The 27985-nt window shown below is 43.3% G+C and overlaps 1 protein-coding gene across 2 annotated transcripts; it reads left to right on the top strand.

The window, feature by feature from the left end:
* The first annotated feature begins 4356 nt into the window (after nt 1-4356).
* Nucleotides 4357-27833, top strand: LOC126545745 (stearoyl-CoA desaturase 5-like). 2 transcript variants are annotated; one of them, XM_050193709.2, is made up of 5 exons: nt 4357-4510; nt 5270-5444; nt 9001-9131; nt 25469-25674; nt 25919-27833. In XM_050193709.2, exons 2-5 carry the CDS (start codon nt 5279-5281, stop codon nt 26367-26369), a joined length of 954 nt encoding a protein of 317 aa, XP_050049666.1. In that variant the 5' UTR covers nt 4357-4510; nt 5270-5278; the 3' UTR covers nt 26370-27833. The 2 variants fall into 2 exon arrangements, with proteins under 2 accessions (XP_050049666.1, XP_054917928.1); XM_055061953.2 differs by lacking the exon at nt 4357-4510 and adding an exon at nt 4546-4645.
* The last annotated feature ends 152 nt before the right edge of the window (nt 27834-27985 follow it).

Raw genomic sequence — 27985 nt, 5'->3', positions numbered from 1 at the left:
TTTTGTTAATTTTTTGAAAGTGTGTTTCGAATTCTCGTGCTAGTAATCTTCGCCTTTTCGAATAATCCAAATCAAGAACAGAATTATGTTATCTGCAGCAGGCGATTTTTAAAGATTCCGGAAAACTTAAAAATGATCCCCCCGTATAATACTAATGCTGGGCTTAACGTGAAGCGATGCTTTATTGAGAGAGAGAGAGAGAGAGAGAGAGCATACACTGAGGAAACGCAAAGTACTCCCGCCTGCTACGCTGCTCAGAGGGAAAGGGAAAAGGAGAAAAATAGGGGACTGATGAGTAATCATGAGGACAGCACCATGACGATTATATACACTTTCGGGTTCGAAGGGCCCGTTGACAGCCTTGCATCTAGGCCTGTGTTAATTAAATATTCTACGAGAGCCTTGATGACTCGCTTCATTGATATTTCTTTGAAAGTTAAGTGGCACTAACGACGAGATCAATGCCTGCCGTTGGGACAAGCACAAGTATACGTGCTCCACAGTCTCAGGTACTTTGCACGCATCACAGTCTGGCGAGTCTACGTGTCGGATGCTATGCAAATATTTTCGCGTTAACACTACACCTATAACCTGCCCCCTGACGCAATATGTTGAAAACCGTACTGACGGTGCGGCTACTTTCAAAATTACAGGAAGATGTTGGATCATAAGAAACCAAAAAGCAAAAACACCAAGGAAAGCATAGGAGAAGTTACAGGTACATATTAGGTGAAATAAAGAATTGATAAATTCATGGAAATGAAAGTGGATGAAAGAACAACTGGCCTCAGGTGGGGCACGAGCCAACGTCTTCGCATTACGCATGCGATGCTCTTACCAATTGAGCTACCGCGGCGCGCCGTTTTCCCATCCACTTTCTGAGGTACTACTACAACTAAACCTGGGAGTATTAACCAGTATACCACACCTTACGACCTTGACGGCGGATGTGGAACGTCTTTTTTTTTTTTTTTTTGTCGCAGGTGTCACTTACACGTGATATCATTGTGTGAAGGTAACTGGTTAATAAACTCACACATGCTACCTAAAGGCATCAATGCTGCCGGTTTCGAGGTCTCGCTATGTAATGAACGAGAAGAAAGGAAACGAAGGGCCCAATTTTTATTAGTCATGTCGTAAGAAGCCAATAAACAGGAACACCAAGGACATCATAGGGGAAATTGCACGCACTTATTAATTGAAATAAAGAAATGATAAATGAATGAAAATGAAAGTGGAAGGAAGATGCTGTGTATTTACAAATGATATGTAGCGTAGTTGAGCCACAAGTGTTTTCAATGCATGGATGAAAAGCTCCAGGAAAAGTGGCCAACCTGAACCGAAATGCTTTATTTTTTTGCCTTCGGTCTGCGTGCAGCATCGATCATCCGTTCGTAGCATGTTTGAGGGCACTAATGCCGCTGCACCAAAGTACCTAGCCAAGCGACGCTTTTTAAAATCTCGCGCTTTTTCTTTTCAGCCAGGAAGCATCAACCATCATGACAAAATATTTGTGAATAGGTTCCACTTCTCCATAGAAGATTTTGCGTTGAAAGCAATACCTTAAAAGTTGGTTAATTAATTATTCTTAACTAATTACCTAATGTAATAGCAAAAATACTCCGAGTTCCCCAAGAGGACAGTGAACTATCCTAAGTTGGTTGTATTCTCGTAAGAGACACGTGGATTTTTTAAAGCTTGGCACGATCGAGTCAGCTGAAACACCCCGTATACTTGCAATTGGTCGCTAAACAAAAACAGCGTTCTTCGCTTAAACCAATCCCCAAAATGCGTGACATACATGTGCTTCCTTTTTCTTTTTTGTCAAGCATTTCCTTCCATGCTTCATTCCTTCATTTCCTTTTGCTCCGTCTTTCTCCCCTTTCAGACAGTGAGCATGCATGCGGCTTGATAAACGGAATCGTTCCATTTTCTCTCATTGCATTCACGGTACCGTTATTGTTATGGCAGAAACCGTGTGTGTAAAAAAAAAAACATAAAAATAAAGCATTTTTTACAGTGCATTGTCTAGAGCGCGCAGCTGCTGTCCACGTCACTTGCATAGCGCAAAGTGGATAAGACGCCCCATAACTGGCACGTTGCTTTGAGAAAGTGCGCGATAGAAAGAAAAAGTAAAAAAAAAAAAGAATTGAAATGAGCCGATTGCAGGCTCTCTGCAGGGCTTAAAAATCGAACTAGAAAAGCTGAAGCAACGATTATTTCAGTTTGGCCTTGCGTCAGGAGGATCCGGGCAAGCCCTAACGAAAAGTATGCAATGCTTGCTTCAGTTTCCTCTTCCACGTTTATACATGGCAAACAACAATACTTATTTATTAACTTATATAATACATAGTGCATCCAATAGGATTCGAACGCGATGAGATTTCTGTCGAAAACTAGAGCACGACATTAATGGCAAGCACAGTAAAATTCCTACGCGGTACATTTAAACTGATGGACTGCAACAGAACACACTTTTGTACAACGTGAACATTACACATGCAGTGTGCCAGTATAAACACTAGAACTTGTTTAGCTCCTTGCAGCGGTACAAATGAACCGATAGCAGCATAGGAACCTTTGCATCGGCTGTTGGACTGTCTCCGAAGTGACGTCATTGGACACGTTTTTTGTTTGTTTGCTTCAAAATTGCGTGCAGCATCACGGGCGCTGCATAGGGGAGCATTCTAGGCCTTCCTTGACTTCGCGGAGCATCCCACTGTTTCAGTCTGAGTCTAGATCCACACGGACCATAGATCCACTCTGAAATACAGTGCTCGACGAACATTCGCAGCATTCATTTGTGCTCTCGCATCACCATCGAGCTGGCCATGCGCAGCACGCTTCTCCCCTTTTCCCTTTCTCTTCTATTACCGCAGTTCCTTTTTCATTTGGACTTGAACTCTTTATGACTTTCGAAGGTGCTGCCCAACCTGCTTGTGTTTCTTCCAATTAATCTGACGCATTACTCTCAGCACCATGCACTTGTGCAGAGTCGAAGACACGGAGCGCGCGCGCACTAACCTCCGGATGCAAAGCCTTCTTCCCGTGCGTTTACGTGTACTTACACCTGCGGGAATAACAGTGTGTGCTCGTTTAGCCCTTGCTATCAGATGCTACAGCAAAGCTTAAATGTAAACGCGTAAATACGCGGCTGTGCGCAGTTAAGAGGAAGCTTCACCTCAGAAGCCCCTCGTTTCCCTCGGGATCCACTGCGCCGGATTGAACGATGCTTGTTGCAATTAAAATTGAAAGTTAAAATCTACCGACTGTATCAAGCAGAATTTTCATTTCGGCCATCTAAATTTTTACAAAAATTCTTGAATATCGCAAGAAAATTTTAAAAATGAAGTTTACAACTTTGTAAATTAGCAATAAAAACAATGTTCTGTCAACTGCACCTATTGAGACACCTAAAGTGGACAAAATTGATGTCTTATACACCGCTCTGAAGTGCTTCACTAATTTAATTGTGAATTGGACTTTTGCAAAACCCTTGTAAGTATTGTAACAAATTCATGTAAGCTGTAAACTTATGTATCAAATTTGTCCGCCTTCGACGCTCTAACAGATGCAATCTACAGAACTGCGATATCTGCTTAAACCTACCTTCGGAAACTTAAAAAAAAAAATCGGGACTCTAAATCAATACCTTGCTTAGTGCTGTTGGTAGAATTCAGATATTTCGCTTAGACGCAACAAATTTCATTGAAATCGGTTCAGCGGTTGTCCAATGAGAACATTTCTGCCTTTCTACACGTATTTGAATAGCCGGAATCGGAGCTGGCCCCGAAGCCCTGTTTATATTGGCGCTCTGTACAAGCAAAACCATGTATCACGATGTGAAATATGTGCACGGGGAAACCTGAGCGCGCGTCAGCCTTTTCGGCTTTTCCTTTTCGAAAGAAGCGTTTCATGTCCCTCGTCCTTTACCTCTCTCCGCCGCTGGGCCGTGCTGAGCCACGCGAAGCGCGGAGAAAGCGAGCACCTTCGAGGAGAGGGCGCGCATCATCTGATCAGCTCACGCCACTGGCATCACGCCACCCCTTTGCTACCAACCAGCGTTCACTGCGGCTACGGGCATGGCTGCCATGGGAGTACGGAAACGGTTTTATTCTGTTTCCAACACTAAAACAACATTTAGCGGCATCAGGAGACTTGTATTGTCAAGACATGTTGTAATTAATAAGAATTTTATTATTTTGGGTATCGAACGCGAGTTGCAAGCAGCGTCGTCTGCTTCACGGTCTGGCCGTCTTCCGCTCGCCCACTACATGGCGGGGGAGGGGGCAAGTCGGTTCCGGCGTTGTTCGTCCAATCAGAAGGCCGAAAGCAATCCTCACGTGACGCCCGGCTTCCTCTCTCCTGTGTTGCCGGTCGGTCTATGGAACCGTGATCCATTCTTTCTCAATCACCTAAACCAACGTTTACACGTCTCTGAAATTAGTGCTGCGGTAGCGCCTTCGAAGCTGTCACATTGGATACCGTCTGCCACCTGAAATAACCCCCGGCAAGTGCTTCTTTCGTGGAGTTTCGTTTGAATGTGCTTGCCCGCCAGCAAGGCCCGCAGGGCTTGGCGACACAGTAAGCCCAACGAGTAGTAGATGTACAGGCACAGCCGGCGCTACTTGGCCTAATGCCGACGGTCAGTTTTTCTAGTATGTCAGATTGCCTAGGCCTCATACGCTTAATGTGAATCTTTAGATTAACTCTTAGCTGTGGATGTATGTGCTGCGCACACTTGGCATCGGTCCGCGACATCTGTGTTCGCATTCTGAGCTTTGAGCTGCCGCTTTGTAAGACAGCGGTAAATCAGAATTTCACATAAACCACCTACACATGCATTATTACATCATCTGTATGACGTTGTTCCACCCATTTGCATTGCTTTGAAATGTAAAAACATTAAATAGCCGTCCTACATGTCGGTTTTCTATCCTTGGCGACGTCGCACGGCCGTTTACCCCGAAGGATATATAGCCTGCAGCGTAGTGGCCGTGTGCAGTGCTCGTAGCTGTGCAGCAATGGAGATGTTGGCTTTCCTGCATAGCGCCTTGATCTTGTGAGGCAGCACGAACTGGCCGTGCGGGACCTTCCCAGTAGGTGCCACAGATGCTCGCGCTGCACTGAGCTGAGCAGATGAGCGGCGTTTATAATTTCACCGTGTCTTAGATACCTCCCGCGTACGTAGTTTGGAGCCTTTATTCAAATTTATCGGATGTTGTGTGAGTATTTCACTAAGATAGATTTTTCCTATTAATGTTCGCAGAAGCAAGTCATGTCGACAGTGACGGAGACCGTGACGCAGGAGCGGCCTGCCCCCAAGCAGCACAAGATGGAGATCGTATGGCGCAATGTGATCCTAATGGGAAGCCTGCACCTCATCTCCATCTACGGTTTCTACTTGATTTTTTTCGCCGTACAGTGGAAGACCGTGCTCGCCGGTAAGGCTCGCTTCTGGCGGCTGACGGATGTTTCATTCATTCGCCGCAGCCGCCGCAAGCTCGCGCGTGCTGCAGCGCACCGCTGTCTGCGCAGCATCACGAGCCAGGCCACTTGCCTTTCCTTTTCTCTCTCTCCCTCTGTCCGTCACTCTAGCCTTCTCTCTTTTTCTCCTTTCTTGCTTCGTGCCCATGCAGTTGCAATTTCTGTGGAGACCGTGGCAGTGTCATAAAACGTATACGAACCGCTAGTTTCTTTTTCGTTCTCCGTTTATTATTTTTGCTCAATTGAATGGCAGCTAGCAAGCAGGTATATGAAACGAGGGGGGGGGGGGCGAAAATGCTGGAGACCTTTTTTAATTGGTAGGACAGTTATGCAGTGTTCTTCAGATTATTCATTTTTTTTTCTTTATCACAAGTGTAGTGGTTGGTTTTAATATGCCTGCTGCATTTGTCACTGGACTAGCTCAAAAATGTTCAAAACAAGTGATTCATTTTGGTAAAGTGAGCGATTACAACTGCAGATAAGTCAGGTGCGGATACTCGCTCCTGATGTTCTGCATTTTGTTTGTCAGCGCTGAACATAAAAGCTGCTTGACGTGCATGAAGCAATTATGGCAGTAGGTCAGGCACTTAATGCAAGGATATCCTCATCGCTATGACTTTTTATAATTGTTCACCAGTATGTGCCACATTTGATTGGAGGTGTCTGGCTACCTTGATAGACATGGCTATCAAGGTAGTGGCCCTACGTAGTAGAAGCCCTGGAAATTTAATGATCAGAAACCTGCCCTGATGCTAAATACAGGGATAGCTTGCTACTGCCAAGCAAGCAACAAACGTAGCGTGATCCTGCGCTCTTCAATTTGTAATGCGTGCCTACTTCACACCAATTTTCTCGCTTCAAAGTAAACTTTCGTTTTTATTTTTGTGAAACATTAGCAACTGCTGCCTGCTCGGCCGTTTAGTTTCTCTTTGTAGCAGATGGCTATAAAAGTAACACATTAGTTATGTAATATGTGGGTAACAACATGTTTAGGGTTTATGAACATTTATCTAGTAAAGCTATGTTAAATTCATATAATGAGCAGCATAATTCAGTCGCACACCATTGAATCAATGGAACTGGGTAGGGCATCAATTTGAAAAAATATTTATTTCCCAATTTTTTCTGAACTGAGTTACGACTGTGGTCTTTTTTATAATATTTTTTTTTTCCTGGGAAAATTGAACAGTTGTATCACTTTTAATTGCATCCATCAAATGTACCAGTGTCTTGCTCATTGTAGTAGGTGAAAGTTGAAACAGAAATTTCACTGTTTTAAGATTTCTTAACATGCATTCAGTAATAGCAAACATGCTATCATTTTGTTTGTCGCCAAGCTGCATGAGGTTGGATTATCTTTTTGAGCCATGTAGCCATTGTGTTTCAATCAACATGGATTTGGCTACAGACACTAAAATTGGTAGAGTTTTAGGCCCATTTTTACTTATAAAGGCAAAATTTGCCAGCTATAGTTTTCCCAAGGCATTTGGAATTTCTTTTTGGACAATTTCATGGACACACCCTGATGTGGCCCTACAAGTAGCTTAATGCTTGACGCATGAGACCCTAATGTGAGATCTAATGCTCATGGAAAGAGGGAAATTAAAAGCAGCTGCTCAATATATTCGTGCGTCAATATTCTATAAGCAGTGAGTGATGCCATCAGAACCATAGAATAAAAAAAAAGAACATGGCTTGTCAGTGACATTGATACTTAGAAATACCGCACATGAGAGTGTTCCACTGTACAGTAGCAGTGCAGCAACCATGATATAGCAGTGTCAAGCTTCCAGGTTGCAGATAAAATCATTGGTGGCAGCTCTAACGTGCCTTGCGTCTGCTGTGGTGTTTATCGCAGTCCTCATGCTGCCTTTAAGTATAAAAATCTGTTCAACAATAATGGCATCATCATATTTATATAAACACGGGATGCAGTGTTGTTGCTAGGCCACATTATTCAGTTTTATGCTTAGAGCTCAATGCAACGTGTTTCTATGTAGGACAAGGCATATAACTTGTCTTTTCGCACAGTTAGCGCATCACGACTGTGTCACAAGATGTTTAACGCACCTCATTTGGGAACTGGAAAGTTACTGACAATGCTTGATAGCCTTTAAAATAACAGCTTATTATGCCTTCGTGTGCTTTTTCTTTCATTTACTCATTACAAGCGGTATATATGGTATGGTCTTCAGCAAAACCTTTGTCATGCAGAAAATCGTTAGTTTTTTGCACTGCTTAATAATGTGCTCACTTGATTTACTTTACCAGTGGCATGTTTTCTTTTTTGAGTGAACCTGGGGCACCTGCTGTATTTGCAAGAAATTTTTGTAATTAGCTATTTTACTTGTGCTTGTACTGTGTTACTGTAAATCAGTCTTGCTTGATTGAGTTCTGGCCTAGGAAGAGCTGTGTGTCATAAGTGTAGCTTCACCTTGAACTTCGCACAGTACTTCCCAGAAAATATTTTTGAACTTTGTAACCATGTTCCCATGGGAAAAAAATCTAAATGAATAAAGAAAGAAAACACAAAAGCTAGCTTATAATTAGTCATGTGTAGTTGTTGCCACAATCGTATGGTCGTGTTTTTTCTGCTATATCAACTTCTGGTGCTTCTTTTTTGTGTGTGAAGATCAACTGGTTTAGCTTTTTATATAATTTGCTAGCTAAAAAAAGCTTTGCATTATTATCCATGCAATGCAGTCGAACCTGAAGGGGATCACAAAAAAATTCGATACATAGGTAATTCAATATATAAAATAAAAATGTTACACAAAAAATTTTATGGGGACTTTACTACTGTTCATTATACAAAATAATTTGTCATATGTGGGTTCAATATACGTGGTTTCCACTGTAGCTACACATTGGCTTGTTCATGAGGATCCTGTAAGAAGTATGGCCATTTAATGGTAATGTAGAGTATTGCTGAGTGCCTTTTCACATTGTGGTACTTATCATCAGCATCAGTGATCCATTCTCCGAAATCGGGGCTGTCGCCGTGCAAGTTATTGGCTCTTGGACATGAGACATGTTTCCTGGCAAATGTTGTAGACAGGGCCAGCAACAACTTTGTTTGCAGGAAGTGATGTGCAACATGTTCCATGGTTTGACATCACCCTAAATGTCATATCAATATCTGCTATCATTGTTTACTAAAACAATGAACAAGGCTAAAGCTGTTTGTTATGCGCAGCATTTTGTGTTAGAGAGTGAGGATCCTGAAGTGAAGAAAGCCAGTCATATTGCATTAAAGTTTCTAGCGAAGTGAACGTGTGGTGGAGCAAGATTGAAAAAAGAAGCTGCAAAGGCATCAATTAATATCTTTTTTATTTTTGTGCAGCCAGAATGTTGATGTGTCAGGTCAGTGGTGTGGTATATTGTGATGGTAGCATATCATTACATGTCACAATTCTTTGACTGTGCCATAATCAGCAGATGTGCATTTCATTATGTTACGACATGTTTAAACAGGTGACAGAGTGTTTTATGTTTTGTGTACTGTTTGTCCAGCCTATGTCCTCTACACGGTGTCTGGCATTGGAGTGACAGCTGGTTCCCACCGCCTGTGGTCTCACAAGTCATACAAAGCTAAACTGCCCTACCGAATCATGGTGATGATTTTCCAGACCATGGCATTTCAGGTGAGCGAGTAACATTTGTTCTCATGGCTGTACAGTAACTTGTTCGTGTGTACAATTTGATGTGTCAAGGGCACTTGAAAAAAGTGCACATACTGTATACTAAAAAAAAAATCTGCACATAGTTTTTTGCATTATTAACTGAATTGTACATTAATTTATTTTTTATTTATGTATTCAGGTACTCTCAAGGTCGTGGGGCATTACAGAGAGGACTGGTAGTGTGAACAAACATAGAAAATATATGTATATATAAGGGCAGATACACTTGATTACAAATTTCTTCAGTTACAGTTTTAAAGGGTGCGGGTGCTGCGAGGGAAACGACGGAGGTAGGCAGGCGATTCCAGTCGATACTGGTTTTTGGAACAAAGGATTCGTAATAACATTTAGTATGGCAATTCGGCACCCCAACTTTGAGATGATGGTCAACGCGCGATGATACGTAATGAGGGGAGGTGAACAGAAGTTGTTTCAAGTTTTCACTGAAGTAATCAATTTGTGATATACACATAGTCGGGCTTGGCGGCGTCATGCAGAAAGGTCAGGAAGATCTAAAGTTTTTTTTCATCTGTGAAATACTGGAATGGCATGAATAGTTAGAGAATGAAGCATGCAGAACAATTTTGAAGTGATTCTAGGGACGTGACTAGTGATCTAGTTGGGGGATACCAGACAGACAAGGCATATTCTACCGTGGATCGGACTAGGGTATTGTATAGTAGCTTTTTTAAGGATACTGGGGCTTTGGAAAAGTTCCTGCGAAGGAAACCAAGTATGCAATTGGCATTCTTAATAATGTATTTGACATGCACATTCCACGAACGATCATTAGTGATGTGAATCCCCAGGTACTTGTACGAAGTCACCGTAGTTAGAAGGGAACCATTAATAATATAAGAATTGGGATTAGAATCGATAGCAGGCCATGTTATTCCCATTGATTTACACTTGTTAGTGTTCAGTTTCATTTGCCAAGTGTCGCACGAATGAGAAATGTCATTGAGATCAGATTGCAATATGCAGGCATCAGATAAGTTAGTAATTTTACTGTAAAGTGTGCTGTCATCAGCAAATAATCTTATATTAGAGTGAACTGATGTGGGGAGATCGTTGATGTAAATGAGAAAAAGAAGCGGCCTGAGCATGGAACAATGAGGAACCCCTGACGCCACTGGACAATAATGGGACTTATGTTCATTAGCTATCACATATTGTGTGCAATTGTGTAAAAAACACCCTATCCATTTAATAACATTGACATCAATATTAAGTGTGTTAAGTTTGAGGAGAAGTAGTTTATAGGACACAGTGTCAAACGCTTTGGCAAAGTCTACAAAAATGCAATCTACACCTAGTGAGCAGTGTAAAGCTGCTAACAAGTCATTAGTAAATGCTATTGTCTTTCACAGGAATGGTGGTTTCGAAAATCATGCTGAAAAGAAGAAAAAAAGCTGGTTAGTCTCTAGAAAAGTAACTAGATGCAATAAATTATGTGCTCTGTAAGTTTACAAGGTATAGATGTTATAAATTGGGTCTGTAAGTTCAGGGGCAAAAATGACGTCACCCGACTTGTGTACCGGAATCACCTTCCAGTTGCCCCCTAGCATGTTCATCTGTAAGGACTGAGTGAAGATAGAGGACAATATATTAGAAGAGTATGTTTCAGTGTTTTTAAGAAATTTGTAGTTAATATCACCAACACCAGCGGATGACGACACTTTTGCATGACGGATAAGATTTCATATCCCGACCCAGTCAACAGTAATACATTCCAGTTGAATAAAAACCAGAGCATTAAATGATGGAACAGTAGATTAAAGGACAAAAAAAAATGTTGTTTAGAAGATCACAGCACTCATGTTTTGGCACAAAAGAGCTGCTATCAGATTTCAGCCGTTTGTCAACCACTTTGTGCTCGCTTGCGACACTCCAGAACTTGCGAGGGTTAGTAGTCAGCAAGTTGGGTAAAGTCCTGTGAGAAAACTTGTGTTTGGCATCTCAAAGGGCTTTTTTATACTCTGAGGTTATAGTAAGATAAGCAGACCACCTGTGCAGATTGAGAGCAGCTTTACAACTGTGAAAAACATGTTTTTTCTTGTTTAAAAGCCGCTTTAAAGATGCATTGAACCACGGCGATTTCTTTGCACTGGGTATTCTACGAAGGGGTATATATTTGTTTGTAAGTTCCGATGCTGCATATTTAAATAATAACCAGTTTTTCTCAACAGTTCTATCCCAGAACCTTGGGAAATGGGCATCTGAAGAGATTTGAAGCTCAATGTTAATGGTTTGGAAGTCCGCTCTGTTGAAGTTACGAAGAAATTTATACTGTTTGGAGGGGCGAGGTGAACACGTTGGCATAGTGAAATGTATCACCTAATGGTCACTTAACCCTGGTAAAACCGCTAAAGACAAGATGGCATGCGGAGACGTGGTTAGTACTAGATCAAGTATATTTGCTTTTTGCTGATGATGATGTAACACGAGTGGGTTTGTTAACCATTCGGATAAGATTAAATGTGGCACACAAATCAACAAAAATAGAACACTGTGGAATTTGTAGTGGTTGTATGAAAAGAGCTGGACCACTAAATTCCAGGGAAATTAAGATCACCGAGAAGGAACAGTGGTGCATTTGGAAATCGGACACAAATTTTTTTAGGCAGTCATGCAAGTCATCGCAAAAAGTAGTAGAAGAATTTGGTGGTTGATAACAAGTACAAAAAGTCATATCTTTGTGATTGAGGCAAATACACGTACAAATCAATTCAATGGGTGATTGCACGGGGATTTCCTAAGAATCTAAATTGTGAGGTACTGCTATCAAAATAACGCGACCAGAATGATCACAACAGTCGTGCCTATAAACTCTATAATCATTTGCACAAGTAAAGAGCTCGCAGCTGTTGATCTTGGCAGATAGCCATGTTGCGGTCAAGGCGACGACATCAGTGCAGGAGGTGTCAATCAGTGAGCAAAGGGCATCACATTTTTTTATGATACTTCTTGTGTTTGTAAAAAAAAAACATCACGGCTACGTTTTGCCTCAGCGGCCATGGGTTGCTGGGCAGACCTATAAGCTTGGGCTGAAGTAAAGGAGGCACGAGGCCCACCACTTACAGCCGGGGTATTCTGTGTTTCGTTTTCACAAATCCTCTCTGTAAGTGAACAGTACACGTATCATTGTTTGTTTATGTAGAGCTTATTGTATTTTACAGCAAATTTCTGTTTGCTTTTCTTACCGAAATCAGTTAGTTTGCTGCATGAACGCCTACTAGCTTTACAGAAGTCCTTGTGCACAGTAATTCGGTTCCTCTTGAGTTTAGATTTCTGAGAAAATACTGAATCATTAAGCTTGAAAGAAGGAAATTGTATGATAAGTGGGTGGTTTTGGTTTGAAAGATAAGTGCCTAAACGATGTGCATGTGCCATAGCTTCTAGCGGAAGTTGCAGTGCAGAATTTTCCTGCAGAACATTACGCAGTATTTCCTCCGATCTCAACCATGTTTAATTCAGATTGTCAGCTATACTGTAGAAAACCTAGTTACTTCTATGTGACTGATCTTTATAGTTGTCTAAACGTGACTGGAAGGTGGCATCTTGCCTTTGGTGGTGTCTGAAACGACTTGGTGTATGTTAGCATCGCCACGAAGTTGCTCTATTGCGCTTACTTTATCCTCTACAGCTGACAGTCTAACACTCGGATCGGTAACACGGTCTTCTAGAATATTCTGGTTAGCTTTGACCGTTAAGCGAGGCCATCATTTCGGTGTGACTAGATTTCATAGTGTTAGTGGGAGTGGCTATTACAGCTATTACGTCTCCGTTGTGGTTAGGGTCTAATTTAGGAGGCCCAGGATTAAGTTCGATGTCGCCAGAACAAATTAGCAACTTTGCTACAGAAAAGCAGTCAGCAGCAATCATGAACGAAGCTTGGGTATGGTACGAGCAGCAAACGTCGATTGCTGGTTTGTTGAGAATAAAGAGAACATGAACCAACCTGTACAAAGAAGCAAATTGGATTAAGCGACCTCATTGCTGCTGCCGCTCGACCACGCCCACTGAAGTGCATATCAAATGGCGCGCTGCCTTTATTCCATAGGTACGCGCTGCCTTTATTCCATAGGTACGGCGCAGTCTGTGTCGATGCGGTTGTCCCGAAAGAACGAGTTTTGTCGTGGTTGGCCCATCAGAATACCAAGCCAGATTTGGGAAGGAGGGAAGCACCGGTGGTAGTGAAAGGTTTGAACATGCTCCTGGTCGTAACCATAGGGGGTATTCTGGCACCATCGATGGTGTAGGCCATGCGCCACAGGCATACAGCATCTGTACGAAAAAGCAAATTACATTGGGCGACCTCATCGCTGCTGCCGCTCGACCATGCCCACTCTGCTGCTGAGAGTTAGAAGAGTCCCCTGTTGTGCCCTTAGTTAAGCAGGTATATGGCATTTCTGTGTTTTCATTGATTAACACACTGATCAGCATGTAGTCTCTTGTCAGTGCAACGGAACATGTAGTCGTTGCAGGGTCAACAGTGTCGGCACTGCAGTAATTTAGTTTGTTTTAGGCAGAAACTAACAATCCAGAGTACAATGGACTGGAAAGTTCCAGCATGTAACTAAATGCACATGCAAATGAGGACCGCAGTGCCCACTAATTTCTACAAATTGCTGAACTTCTCCCAGAAACAATGTCATGTGAAAACAGTGTTCGTCACCCAAGTAATGCATGGTAGAACTATGGCATGTTTTTGTTCTACAGTTGTTTTGCAGTGTCTTTGTACTTTGTGTCACCCTTATAGGGTGTAAATTAGTAACTTTAGATTCAAAAGCGCAAGTCTAATGGTCTATTATAGGTCCCTGTGACATAACCTAAATATGAAATTCCTTAACAGGAAAACAGCAGATTACTCATCATTTTGCTCCTTAACAAATAGCAAGTACTATAAGCTCAAATAAAAAAATAAGCTCAAATGTTTGTTTGACTTTATTTTATGACTTTGCCCTGTAATTGAGGACATTTAAACCAGAAAAACATATGAATGACAAAATACGTGTATTGCACTTCTGGACTTGTAATAGAATTGTAATATGAGTTATAATGATTTTTTGTAACATATGCAAATCAGTGCATTTCAGCTAGCACCAAGTCCTGTGACAGCTAAGAATTCAGGGCAATCTCTGTCCATAAAACCACACTCGGTGATGGAAGTGCTGTGCCAATTGTGCCACCTTGCACCAATTCGTGCAAAAACGCTAATATAGAATGCAATCGCTAAATTTTGTAGGATGTGTGTGTTGTGTGGCAACCACGCAGCTATATATTAGCTAGCGCTGAGCCCTGAAATCCAAGCCTAAGCAATCAGTTTCGTCATCAGAGTCTTTTGAGTGTAGATGTGTTTGGTGGAGCATTGTAACTTGGCCGCAGGAAAATCAAAATTGTTTTGTGTTGTATTGTGCGTTACGAATGTTTTATATAAGTCTAATGCATTTGCGTACCATGCGGACCAGCTACAGATGATTTGAACTGGTGCTCAATTTGTGGGACAGCCGGGAAAGAAAACCGCGCTTTCATCTGAATGAATAAATCATAGTCTGTTCACTGTGTAGCTCGGCAGTTTCTTAATACATTTTAGGGCTCACCTGTGCACCCTATTGGTAAGTCTGTGCCGTATAATGGCAAGCACTTATGCATGTAACGTTTAAAATATAATTCACATGTGCACCACGTCTAGTTAACGGTATGGTAGTGCGGCATGCTGACAAATGACCTGCTTGCTTTCGTTAGAAATATCCTATGGCAACTGTAATCGTCACTGAAGTTTGGACTCGAGGTACTCTGCTGCACAACACCGCACAAGATAAGACTTTTGCCACTGCAAAATGCAAGCTGAGGACGTAAAGTTATGGCTTTAGTCAACCTAGGCGGCCAAATGGCAGTCGTAAAAGGTCGGAGAATGCGCAAACGTCAGAAATTGCATTCACGGTAATGATGTTAACGATGCCAATTGTGCAAACGGAGCCTGAAAATTTTAATAAGCCTTGATTCGGCGTTCAAAATATCGGTTGCTGTTTTACAGTGGCTTGATGGCATCTGCAAGTCGCAAATAAGCCCGAATAACCAAGCTTGTGCAAAATATTGGTCGACAATGTTGATCTGAAAGCGAGTGAACAATTTTTTCACTTCTTTTTAAAAGGAAAAAAAAGCTTTTTGCTCGGCAAGCAGTGTGTAACATTGGCAAACAAGCAATGACCAGGGATATAATTTCACATTTATTCTGCGGTATTCTGCTCTCCCACCGGAATGAACTTTATTTTATAAAGATGAGCCAACGGTGGAATCATCCGACGTTGGCGGCAACCCTAGTCCAGGATCTCGTGGACCTAGCCTTGTGTACATTCATTCGAGCTGGGAGGCCCATCTGAATGTTGACAAGACTTGAAAAATCACAGAAGGCATTACGCGAATGGCATTCACTGTATATTGATGGGTGTTGTTCATGGTGGTTAATGTGAGTATTGTTCATTGTGCCCCAGCATGATTAATTAGCTAACTTTATAACTTCCCCAACCAATGAGATGTCAATGAAAGAGTTGTGGAGTACGTTAACAGAACAGCTGATAGCAGCATTTAAAGCAAGCTAGGATTCATGCGGACCTTTGTTCTAGTCCCGTGACATTTCTGCATGCCATAGATTGCGTCAATCTCAACGCAAACGTTGTCATATACGGGCAATGAGAACGACCAGCCGAGCACTGTTGTCGATGTGTCAGACGCTTTTGGCACATATCTTCGGTCATTATTAAACGCAAAGTAGTGCGATCTTGTAACAGTTCGAAAAGCGATAATTAATAACGCATATAATTAATCAAATGCTGGAAAACTGGAATCTTCCCCTCCGATCTTAAGCTTGCAGGCATATGCCCAATACACAAGTGTGGGGCCCTTAGTGATGTATGTAATTACAAGCCAATCTCGGTGCTGCCCGTGCTATCCAAAGTCTTTGAAAATGTTATTAACACGCGTCTCGTGAATTTTATAACTAAGCACCACATAATAAATGACGCACAGTACGGTTTTCAGAAAAATAAAACAACTAAACTAGCATTATTATGTGTTAAAGATAAAATAATGAATGACATTGAAAATAAGCTTTATACCGTTGGTCTCTTCATTGGTCTTATGAAAGCATTTGATTGTGTTAACCATGAGATTTTATTAGTTAAACTTCATGATTACGGCATTCATGGCGTTGCCTTAGATCTTTTAAAAAATTCTTTCCCACAGAAAACAGTGTATAAGAATTGGTGATGTTATTTCCCCAACTACTACAGTAAAACAAGGAGTACCTCAGGGGTCGATTCTAGGGCCCTTGTTATTTATACTTTACATAGACGATATATTTGATGTACCTAATTCCCCAAAGTTAGTCATTTACGCAGGTGATACCAATATATTTTTTGCTGTGCGTACACTTAATGACTTTCAGAACACGATTAACGACTACCTAATTCAGCTTGAAAGTTGGCTTCATGCAAATAAATTGGCACTGAACCTAAAAAAAGCTAACTACGTCTTATTCAAACCCACTAACAAAACATGTGACTGAACTCACGCTGACATTCCAGGACACCGTCATAGCATGCGTAAAATGTCAGAAATTTCTAGGTGTGTGGTTTGAAGAAAGTATGCCGTGGAATACACACCTAAACAAACTAACCTCAGAACTAGCAGAGAAGTTGGTTTATTATTCAAATTATTAGATCTAATTCCTCTGCAGCTAAAGAAAGCTATATATTATGCCCACTTCTACTCCCATTTATCCTACTGCACACTAGTTTGGGGTACTACAACGACTACGAATTATATAACAAACTGGAGGTATTGCAGAAGAAAGTGCTGAGGATTCTTGAGAATTACCATGGTGAACCCAAAGATCTACCAACTAATCCTCGAGTTGAGTTGAGTTGTAGGCTACTGGTAGGATTAGCCTTGCAGTTGCTGCCGGCAATTGCTCCACCGTAGCGACACCTAAAATAAATAAATCACATAATCAGACACAGACCTCACAATTACAAATGGTCACTCCTCAGTTCACCATGTGGAGGCCAAATCCGTGTCCTGTAGGTAATTTAAAAGAAGGCGAGAGACCTCCTTCCTACACAACCGGTTCCCGTGCGGGAAAACAATGTCCTGAAGAGAACTGTGAGAAACTCCTGTCTTCTTGAGGGACCCGAATAACACCCTCCTTTCTGCGTTATACACAGTACAGCACATTAGGTAATGTTCTATGTCACCGCACACACCACACGTTGAACATAATGGTGATAAGGCCAGGCCAGTCTTATACATCCACGCAGGGGTACGAGCAGAGCCCGTGCGAATGCAGAGCAGTAAGGTGGCTTGGTTTCTTTTGAGACCCTTGATCACACATGGCTTGTGAGGTGAGCTCCACAAAGAACTAAAGTGGCACAACACCGCTTCTCTGAAGAGTCTGTTGTCCTCTTGAGGCTCTCTTCTCAATGGATTCCCGTACAGCGCTCTATGGGCGAGGCTGTCCGCCATCTCGTTGCCTATGATACCTATGTGCGAGGGCACCCATCGGAAACGTATGGAGAAGCCTTTGATATGGAGATTGTGCACCGAGTGTAGGGAGCTAAGACATAAGGCATCAGTAGGGAACCCGTGCTCTAACCTTTGAAGGGCAGATTTTGAATCTGTAAGAATGACAACAGGTTGAGGCGTACAAAACCGTAGTTTCTTTAGAACTGCCTCAATGGCAACGCTTTCGGCCGTTGTAGAGGACACGACTGCAGTGAAGCAAACAGACCAATCTACATCAAAGAGGGAATGTGAAAAGCAGCTGCACTAGATCCTTTGACCTTGTCCACAGAGCCATCAGTAAAGATTTGAAGATGACGTGCATATTCAGTCTCAAGATGTTCCAGTACCAGCGAACGCGTTGCCGCCAGAGAACTCCGCTTAGCGCGTACGTGAGGAATTGTCAACGAACAATCGACTCTCGAATGACCAAGGTGGTTTCAACCTCTTAGTTCAACCTCTAGCGTCAAGACCCAGGTAACCAAGAGTATTTAGTGCCAAGTACGCTCGGGACTCGGATCTCTTTCGAAGGCACTGTAGAAGGGCTCGGCCGGCTGCCGTCTGTTTGAGGCGGCCAATTTGCATCAATAACCTTTGTGAAGCGACTAGGCTAAGAGGTCTCGATAGAGATTCATAAAGTACTGCATTGTTAGGAGCAGTCTGCGGAACGCCAAGAGCCCTTCTTAGGCCCTTTCTGTGCAGAACCTCAAGTCGTTCCAGCTGTGATATCGAGGGGGAAATTAAAGGGAGCTGATGCATTATTCGACTCGTCACTAGTGCATCGTGCAACCTGATCATTGAAGAAGGGTGATTTCCCCATTGCTCACTTGCAACTCTACGGATCACATTGAGACGCGAAGATATCGATGTCACAACAGAGTCCACAGCTCGTGGCCACTGTAGGCGGTAGTCAATAATGGCGCCTAAAAAGCGCTTGTGTTTCAATTGTCGAACGCAAGATTGATCAAGGTCTATCTTCAGCCGCGAATACCTTCTTCCTCTACCTGGAAACATGAAGCCAGATTTTTCCACCGAGAGAGTCAACCCTACACCTTGAAGGTAATTTTGAACTGAAAGTAATGCCTGTCGAGCTATCAGAGCTAAACGCTTGTGTTGATATCCGGTTAACCAAAGACAAATGTCGTCCGCGTATATCGACATATGGACATGCCTGCAATGTTTTTGCACTTCAGCGGGAAGACCAGCCATTACAACATTAAACAGCGCCGGGGAAAGAACACTTCCCTGAGGTACACCTTGCGATACCGCCCTTTCGGTGCTTATGGTACTTCCTAACCGCACTTGAATTTTACAATCACTGATTAGTGAGTGAATGAATCGCAGAAGATAGCCCTGTACGCCCATGGCCTGCAAACTATTTAGTATTGAGCTCTGAAGGACGCTATCATAAGCCTTTGATACGTCTAGGAAAATAACTAGTCTTGAAAGGCCGAAAGCTCTATGATGTTCAATATGGCTTATCAAGTCCAAGACGCTATCTTGCGCACTTAAACCTGTTCGGAATCCAGTCATGCATGTTGGCAGAGCCCTTCTATCTTCAAGCCACCAAGATAAACGCTTACTTGCCAGCTTCTCCATGAGCTTAGCCACGCACGACGTCAGTGATACAGGACGATACGAGGCTAAGTCTGTCATTTCTTTGCCGGGCTTCAGCACTGGGACAACACAAGCCACCTTCCATGAAGGAGGAACGTCGCCAGTCTCCCACACTCGATTGAGATAGCTTAGGAGCATCTTCCGGTGTTCCAGAGGCACGTTCTGCATCATCTGGTTGGTGATGCCGTCAGGACCTGGTGCACATCGACGCCGCAGGCTGCTGAGTGCTGTCTGTAACTCTCGAAGTGTAAACGGGACGTCCATCACAGGCGTAGATGTTGCAGGCAGAGCGCAGGGATGAACTCCAGAACTTGCACTTACAAATGCATCTGCAAATTCCTCTGCCAAGCACACGAGAGGTTTCTGCTTGCGCAGTGCAAGCGCTTCGAAAGGTTTATAAGGACGAGAATCACCAGCAAGACTGCCAATGACTCGCCAAATTCTCGTCATCGGTGAGAAAACCGTCAAGCTAGCGCAGAAGGACGCCCACTGCGACCTACAGAGCTTGTTCGTATGGCGTCGAATGGCAGAGTTAAGCCTATTGAAGGTCGTCTTCAAGGATCTGTCGTCCTTCTTCCGCGTCAGTTGTCGCTCCGCCCTTCTGCATGCTGCGCAAAGGTTCCAGAGTTTTAAATCCGGAGTCGGAAAATGATTAGGCAACTTGACCGTTGTTGTAGCAGCCATCTTACCAGAAATCATTTTGTCTATCACATCACCAGAAACACATGCAAGTTGCTCCCTGTATTTGTCCCAATTAACAACATGGCTAATTTTAGAGCCGCGCATATGGGAGTCGGCAGTAAACACTAAAATTGGATCGTGATCACTTCCCATGCGGTCAGGTGCAGTTGACCACTTCACGCGGACGTCAGATGAATGCAAGGTTAGGTCTATAGATGTGGCTGAGGCTGGAGGCCGGAAGAAAGTGGGACTTAAGTCATTGGCCACGCACAGGTCCAAACTGTCGATAACTTCTACAAGTTTGCGTCCGCGGCAATCTGTGTTCCTGTCACCACAGACAGAGTGATGGGCGTTGAAGTCCCCGCAGATAATTCGGGGCGCTGGGCAACGGTCACAAAGCTGCTGTAGAAACAAGTCCATTGCTACCTTCTTCCGCAGAGACACTTATACGGATGCAACAGAAAGAGTTCGGAAGCCAAGCCGTATCCTCACAGCCGCTACCTCAATACTCTCGGTGCAAAGATCGGTGACGTTCAAAGCCACATGAGGAATCTCTCTTCGTGCACTTCCCGCAGGAAATGACTTTATGCTGCAATTCTTATGGCCACCGTATCCAGTCAAAAATCTCCCGCTTGGTAGGCCAGCCTCCGAGAGGGCCAATACTGGAACACACGTATCTTTCAGAAATAATTTAAGTTCTGCTAATCGACTTATAATCCCAGCGCAGTTCCATTGCATAATAAACGGCACTTTTCGGTGATATTTAGTTGCATGAGGTTGAAGAAGACTAGCCATATTGTAAGGTAAAGGTCGCTGCGAAGGTGGTAATCATGGACTCAAAGGAAAGAACGAGCTGTAGAAAGTTCTTCAGGGTGCCAGTCTGCATCGCTTGAACATATGAACGCAGGACTTCAAACAAAACTCGCAGAAGGTCGGACAGGTCCTGATTTTTTAGCTCCTTATTTTGCTGTACGCACTGCCTCACAACTTCAACAAAAGTTGCGGACTGGGACCCACTCTTGGCCACTGCAGCTGGTTTCTTCATCTCTTTTGAGACGAGGGAATGTCCTCCATGTTGTCGAGTCTAGCTGTGATCTGGTTGCTGAGAATCTTGGACACTTTTTGCTGCAGCAGATCGAACAACCGACTCACCCACAGAGGACTTTGCCGTCTTGCTAGGCTCAGGTCGCTCACTGACGTTGCTTGTTACCACGCTACGAACTTCCGACTCTAACGCAGGGAACTCAACTTCCGAATCTAACGCCGGGAACTCGTCACTTCCAGGTATCCGCTTCTCAGTAGGTTGTGGTTTGGGACCACTAATGAAGGACAATCGGCGGTGTCAGGCGCTTACACGAAAGGGGCAGCCACCGAAACTCGCTGGATGGTCACCACCACAATTAGCACAAGCAAAATCTGCCTTGCAGGCTTTGTAATCGTGGGCGCCACCGCATCGTTTGCAACGTTGATCTTTGATGCAAACTTTTGCCACATGCCCAAAGCGTTGGCACCTAAAGCATCGGGGAGGAGGCTCAACAAACTCTTTGACTGCATGCTTGGTAAAACCAAGGTCATGTTTTTTGGGGTGCTCGGTGTTGGGAGCAAACGTTATCACAACAGAGTTAGTAGGTTTCGCTGCCCATTCTTTTTCTTGATTCTCCACCCGGCGCATCAGACGTTTCATGTGCTGAACACCTTGCGGTTTCAAGTAGTCAAGAAGGTCGCTTTCCGAATACCACACTGGTACTCCCCTAATAACACATGTGTTAGTCATGTAGGAGTGGGGCAGCCGGGCTTTAACTCTTATGTTGCCAATCTGAGTGCACCGGAGAAGAATGTCAACTTGCTCTTCCGTTGCGATATCTAAATATAGAGCACCTTGCGTTGTGAAGCGGCTGCGAATCGGTGCAGATCCCAGCAGTACTTTAATGGCTTCGAAGAGCCTGATAGGGTTCCGCTCTCTCAAATCAACACCTTTCTCTGTTGGCAAAACTACCACTGGGATTGCGACCGTTCTTTGCTTCCGATGACTCACCACCTTTAAGCCGTCGCTGTCCACTTCCGCCATATCAGCCACTTCCTCGTCAGGGTCAACGATAGTTGTGCTGTCCCCACTGAGCGATGATGACGCACTGGACTACTTATCGTCCCTGATGTCTGGCAGCTCCACACCTTGCGAGGCCATGGCCGCCTCCGCCACGCTGGCTTCTTTCGGATGGCGCTGTCCCTTTAAAGATGCCGGCGCCGGAGCAGCCGTACCCTTCCCATAGGGACAGTACCGCCTTAAAGATGCGGCCGTCTTCCAAGGATATAAATAACTCACTTAATGAATAGCAAAACCTATGCAAAAATTACAGAGCTGAGGTGACAACAGATCGAACAGCGTCGTCTTCCTCTTCCCTCATGCAACTAATCCTTTGTTTGCATTGAGCGAATTGTGTGACTAATCCTTCGCTTATTAAACACAATTCGCTCAATGCAAGTACTTTATATGACTACAAACTCCTGCTGCACATACATAAACATAACCTGCTACATTCAGCACACACGTCAGCTCGTTATGCACTGCGTAACGAACGGATAACAACACCACGAACACCTACAAATTTCGGAAGGGCTGTCCTCTCTTATCAAATACCCGCCGCGCTAATAAAGCGTGTGAATTCACAAATAAATTTCAGCATGAAACTATAACTTCAAGTCTCAAATAAGAAGTTTTTTGCTGAATGAGTGAAGAACCCTTTAACACAAGTGCATATTAATTTTTTCATGTTTCTATGTTTTCATTGTATGTTCGTAGTTGCCATATCTGTATTTGATTTTATCTTGCATTGTATATTATTTTCACTATTTCTAAATGCCCTGTGATGTAAAGCCTTTCAAATTGTGCTTTTGTAACTGTATTGCTTTGCTTGCTGTCTGTATGGTCCCCAGGTCCCCTCAAGTTGTCTATGACAACTTTTTTGCCTGGAGGACCCCCAACATTGTGTTGGAAATAAACTGAACTGGACTGAACCGTTGCAAGACCGTGCCCCTAGTTTGCACATGAGTAATATACACATTGCACTTGATGAAGATGTTTATGTCTGACAGCGCTGATATCACTGGTGCGGTGATGCCATTGTCACATTAATTTTTTAAAATTTTGTGGGCTCCTTTTTTTTTTCTTTCACTTTTGCCAAAAACAGGGACCACAAATTAACTAGATTGCTTTGAACACTTCAGTGGTCATTTCTTAACGTCCTCCACAAACTTTGCATTGGCAACTTATCCAATAAGTAAGTTAATCAACGTTAGCTAATTAAACTTAAATATTAGTTGCTTGTGCACAACGAAAAAGAACCATTGACTAGCATTAACAGATGCCTATCAACATACAGTGGATGCTGTTCCCGTAAAGCCCTCAGTTACTTTTTTCTTGGTTACGTTTAGTCTGGCACTTCTGGTATGTAACTTCATTAATTGTGGTTTCTGAGAAACCCATCTGGGTTTCGTTTTTCGGGCAGATGACAATTTTTCCCTCTCATGAACTCCTCCACCTGGCGGGCTTCCACAGAACTGACTTGCTGCAACTTAAGTGTTTTGCAAAGTCAAATAAAGAACACCTTTTCTTGATCCGCCTTTATTTCACTCATCTTGAGCTTTTTTACCAAGCTGTTCCTGAAGCATATCTTCTGCTCCAAACTTGCTACAATGTGCCAAATTTGCTCCTGCTAGAGCTGCTCCAAAACTCCCTTGGCTGCTTCCATATCTGTCCACTGCACAGGCCCTCTGTGCATCAGTGTTTAAAAAAAATTGGAGGACGCTTAAGCTATGCCTTCAAGAGTGGAACGCGATAGCGTTATCGCACCCCGTTCGCACCGCCTACTCAAATGATCTACGCCAGCCAAACGTCGCGATCGGCACAGATAGCCGGGCCGCGACGCGCCATGAAGGCGGACGCGATCATGGGGCGAGTGGCGCGCCACGTGTAGGGGCAGCGCCGTACATTGCGAGGAGGGGGTCTTCTGTGTTTGCCACAAGATGTCTCTGCGTGTGCGCAGAAGAAATGTAGTGGAAACGTACTTCGCTACTCATGAAACTGACTTCTGTAAGTTACATGGTCATAATTACCGATATACACCGCAGTATAACTTTCTACAGCACGTTTCTAAGGCAACACCGCATTCAACTCACTAGAGGCGATTTTGTCCCGCTTTGAACGAACGAACTCGTGGCTGAGTGGTAGCGTCTCAGTCTCACACTCCGGAGACCCTGGTTCAATTCCCACCAGCCCATCTTGCAAGATGTTTATTTATGAAGGGCCTTCTGGGATTTATCGCTCACGGCCGACGCCGACGACACCGGCTTTTCTGCGACACGAGTTCCTGTCGCGTTAAAACATAGTTCTTGAGAGAGACTCTGATAAGTTTAAGGTAATCTCCACCATAACATCACGTAAATTTGCTAACGTAATTGACTGGCACATTTATGCACTTTGTCCAAGTTGAACAGTCATGTACAGTCGACTTCCGTTAATTTGACCCTGACCGCACCGACAAAATTGATTGAATTATCAGGCTGGTCGAATTAAACAAAATGCATAAAAAAAATCTAAAACACGCAGCCAATTCAATTGGCAGTATTTGCCAGTCTAACACGCCCCCATAATCAAATGTGTGCCCAATTTCTGTGTATCCAAAGTCGAAAATTAATGTAGAAATACACTAAAGCTCCTAAAGAAAGTAGAAATCTAATGCGCACCCGATTTTTTTAGCAAACAAAATTTTGTTGCACAATGGTTGCTGGTTTCTTAAAATCAGCTTTGCCGCAGTACATTTGTGTGATGGGGTAAAGCATACAAACGCTGTGAAAGCGGTTTTGTATCCGATTGCACCACGCGGTTAATTTTCGTGTATATTTTCTTGAAGAAAAAAATCACATGAGAATCGGGTAAATACCGTAATCGAACATTGTGAGCTACGATTATTGCTTGAAAACCTTTCTAGGGTTGGCTGAAAATAGGCATTTTCGATGGGTGATTGACATGTGTTCAGCGTATTCACTGTCCCCTAAGCTCCGCTGCGACAGACTGCCACTAAAGGATTCGCTATTGGGGTCACCATAGGGGCCAAGTGTGTGCGTTCTGACTGGCCAAGTTCGAATTATCTGGCAAAGGCCAATTTTAGGATAGAAATAACTAAAGTTTACGCCCATAGAAATGCATGGGTGCCGGCTGGGACCTTGGGTTGGGACTGAATTAACCAGAGTCGAATTAACAGAAGCCTTGTATATTTCCCACTGCATTCTTAGATTGTCACCAACTATAGGTGATGCACGCTACTCATTAGCTCATCCATACGAGTGATGTTGTGCAGAACCAGTAAGGAACTGCTGCCAAAGGGTTAGATTGATGTAGAAATGTGCTGAAGTTGACTTGTCTTTGTGGCTTCTTTCAGAATGATATATTTGACTGGGCTAGAGATCATAGGATGCACCACAAGTACTCAGAGACAACTGCTGACCCACATGATGCGACACGAGGCTTCTTCTTCTCACATGTTGGCTGGCTTCTTGTGCGCAAGCACCCAGATGTACGTAACAAGGGCAAGAACATCGACATGAGTGATCTGCTGGCTGACCCAGTTGTCCGCTTTCAAAGAAGGTATGTGTCACTGTTTGGCAACTTTATCTGTCATATTGAGGATACCTTGTAACAGTAGTATGGCAGCTAACAATGGCATGGCACAGTGTGCATTTTGAAGCTGAATAAAAACTTAAAAAATAAGGTTGTTTACGTGGCCAGTGCATATGCATGGAGTAAACATGTTGCCAGAATATGAAGATACCTTAAAGTATTCCAAATGTGTTTTCATTACAAACCAAGCTGCATGTTCTTTGTTGTACAGGTACTACTTGCCCCTGATGGTGTCCCTTTGCTTCATCCTTCCGGCTGTGTTGCCATGGTGGCTGTGGGGGGAGACTCTGTGGAACTCGTTTCTGGTCTGCTCTTTGACTCGCTACTGCTTCACACTCAACATGACGTGGCTGGTGAACAGCGCCGCACACATCTGGGGAAACAGACCATATGACCGGCACATTAGCCCACGACAGAACCTGGTGACTATTGTTGGGGCCCATGGTGAAGGCTTCCATAACTATCATCACACATTTCCCTATGACTACCGCACCAGCGAGCTGGGCTGCCGTATCAACACAACCACGTGGTTCATTGACTTTTTTGCCTGGCTTGGTCAGGTTTACGATCGCAAAGCGGTGCCCACGAATGTTGTGGAGCGGCGTATGGAGCGTACTGGTGATGGTTCCCGAGGCCTGACAGCAGGCACACGCAGCTGGTGACTGTGTGGCTGCGTCAACCACCTGTCTCTTCTGCCTCCTCTGTTCCTCTATTATGGGGGTGTGATCTGACAAGTCAACCACCTCGGCCCTTTCTGTCATTTGGGACTTGTTATTTATAGTTGATGTCACACTGTGAAGTAATGTCACTTGGTTTATGCAGACTCGCTATTTATCAGGAAGTGTAGGTGAATGCTTCCATTGTTAGTGTGTTGGCAACCATCTTCTTTTGGCTGTTCATTGTCTCCTGCTGGACATCGCCTCGTCAGACCCGGTGATATTTTGATCAACACTGTATCCTTGCATGTGAAAGCACAACTAAGCTAGGTTGAGTGAAATAAAACCCTCATTAGAGTCTCCTGTGAGATAGCTGTTCAGTGGTCTTTTATTCCTATTATGCTCACTAGGCTTGAATTTTGCAAGCTACCTTTAGAGTCTATTGAAAGAGCTGTTGAGTGGTTTGCTTTAGTTTTCCTACTATGCTGACTAAATTTGAGTCCACAGAGGTTAGTTGCACAAGGCTGAAAAGAAAGGTTCCTGTCAAAGCCATGATGTAAACTGGTGCGAAACCTTTATCATATGCCTCGCATGTGTTGTATGTTAACTTTACTGCTGTAGACGATAGGCTGAACACACTCAAAAACATGAAACAGAAACACATGCCAACTGTGAGTCTAAAACATAGACATGGATACAGTGAAAAAAGAAATTTGTGTTCCCATTTAAGTGAGCACTTAATAGACACGTAAAACTCTGGGAACCAAATTTCTGCTACACAATTATTTCTAACTAGACCTAAACTCCCAGGGTTTTGGTTATTGCACAGTGGGCTGGTTCAAAATTGTTCATTGCATTGGGGATCATTAGCTTCCTTTGTTTACACAGTGGCCATCATATATGATATAATAAAAAAAGAGATGTTTCCCCATTCTGTGATAGTTTTACCATATTGTTTGAGTTAATGTTGTGTGCACTTTGACTAGCACATGTTTGGCTTTGCTGTGGCTAGCAAGCAACAACTTGTTAGCATCATTTAAGGGAAGGCATTACAGTAGTTGTTAAATCAAGGTGTTCAACAATGCCAGCTTACCCTAGTCGTGTACCTCAGTGCTGTAATGAAAACTTAAGTACAACAAAGGGTGCATTATAGTTATGAAGAATGAAACAAGAAACCATAACAAAAACAGTGGCAAGAGAACGGCAAGAATGGCATGTAAATTGAAAAAGTTTATATCACGCATTCATCCATGAAATAATTTAAGCTATGTGACTGCAGCATGATTATATGTCCTGACACAGCAGTGAGTGTGCAAGCTCACGGCAATGAATGCACTGCATTTACTTTTGGCACAAGAAAATCGGCCACTAGCAGAACTAACCAAGCTTGTGAAGAAGATTGAAGCACAAATTGAGCAAGCAATTGTCATTGTGTGCAAAAAGTCTTGTATAAATGTTCCTCTTTTGAAATGTTGTCTTGTTATTTTTCATTGTACGCTGTCGGGGAATTTAGCAGCATTTTACCATTTCCTGGGATATTTTTGCAGTAGGTTTGGAACAAAGATGCTAGGGTGTTGTACACCCAGTCGTGAATTGGTAAAATTTCTGCTTTATATATGTAA

The sequence above is a fragment of the Dermacentor andersoni genome, chromosome 1, assembly GCF_023375885.2.
Source record: "Dermacentor andersoni chromosome 1, qqDerAnde1_hic_scaffold, whole genome shotgun sequence".
Classification (NCBI taxonomy): Eukaryota; Metazoa; Arthropoda; class Arachnida; order Ixodida; family Ixodidae; genus Dermacentor; species Dermacentor andersoni.
This window is presented reverse-complemented; position numbering and strand designations above follow the sequence as displayed.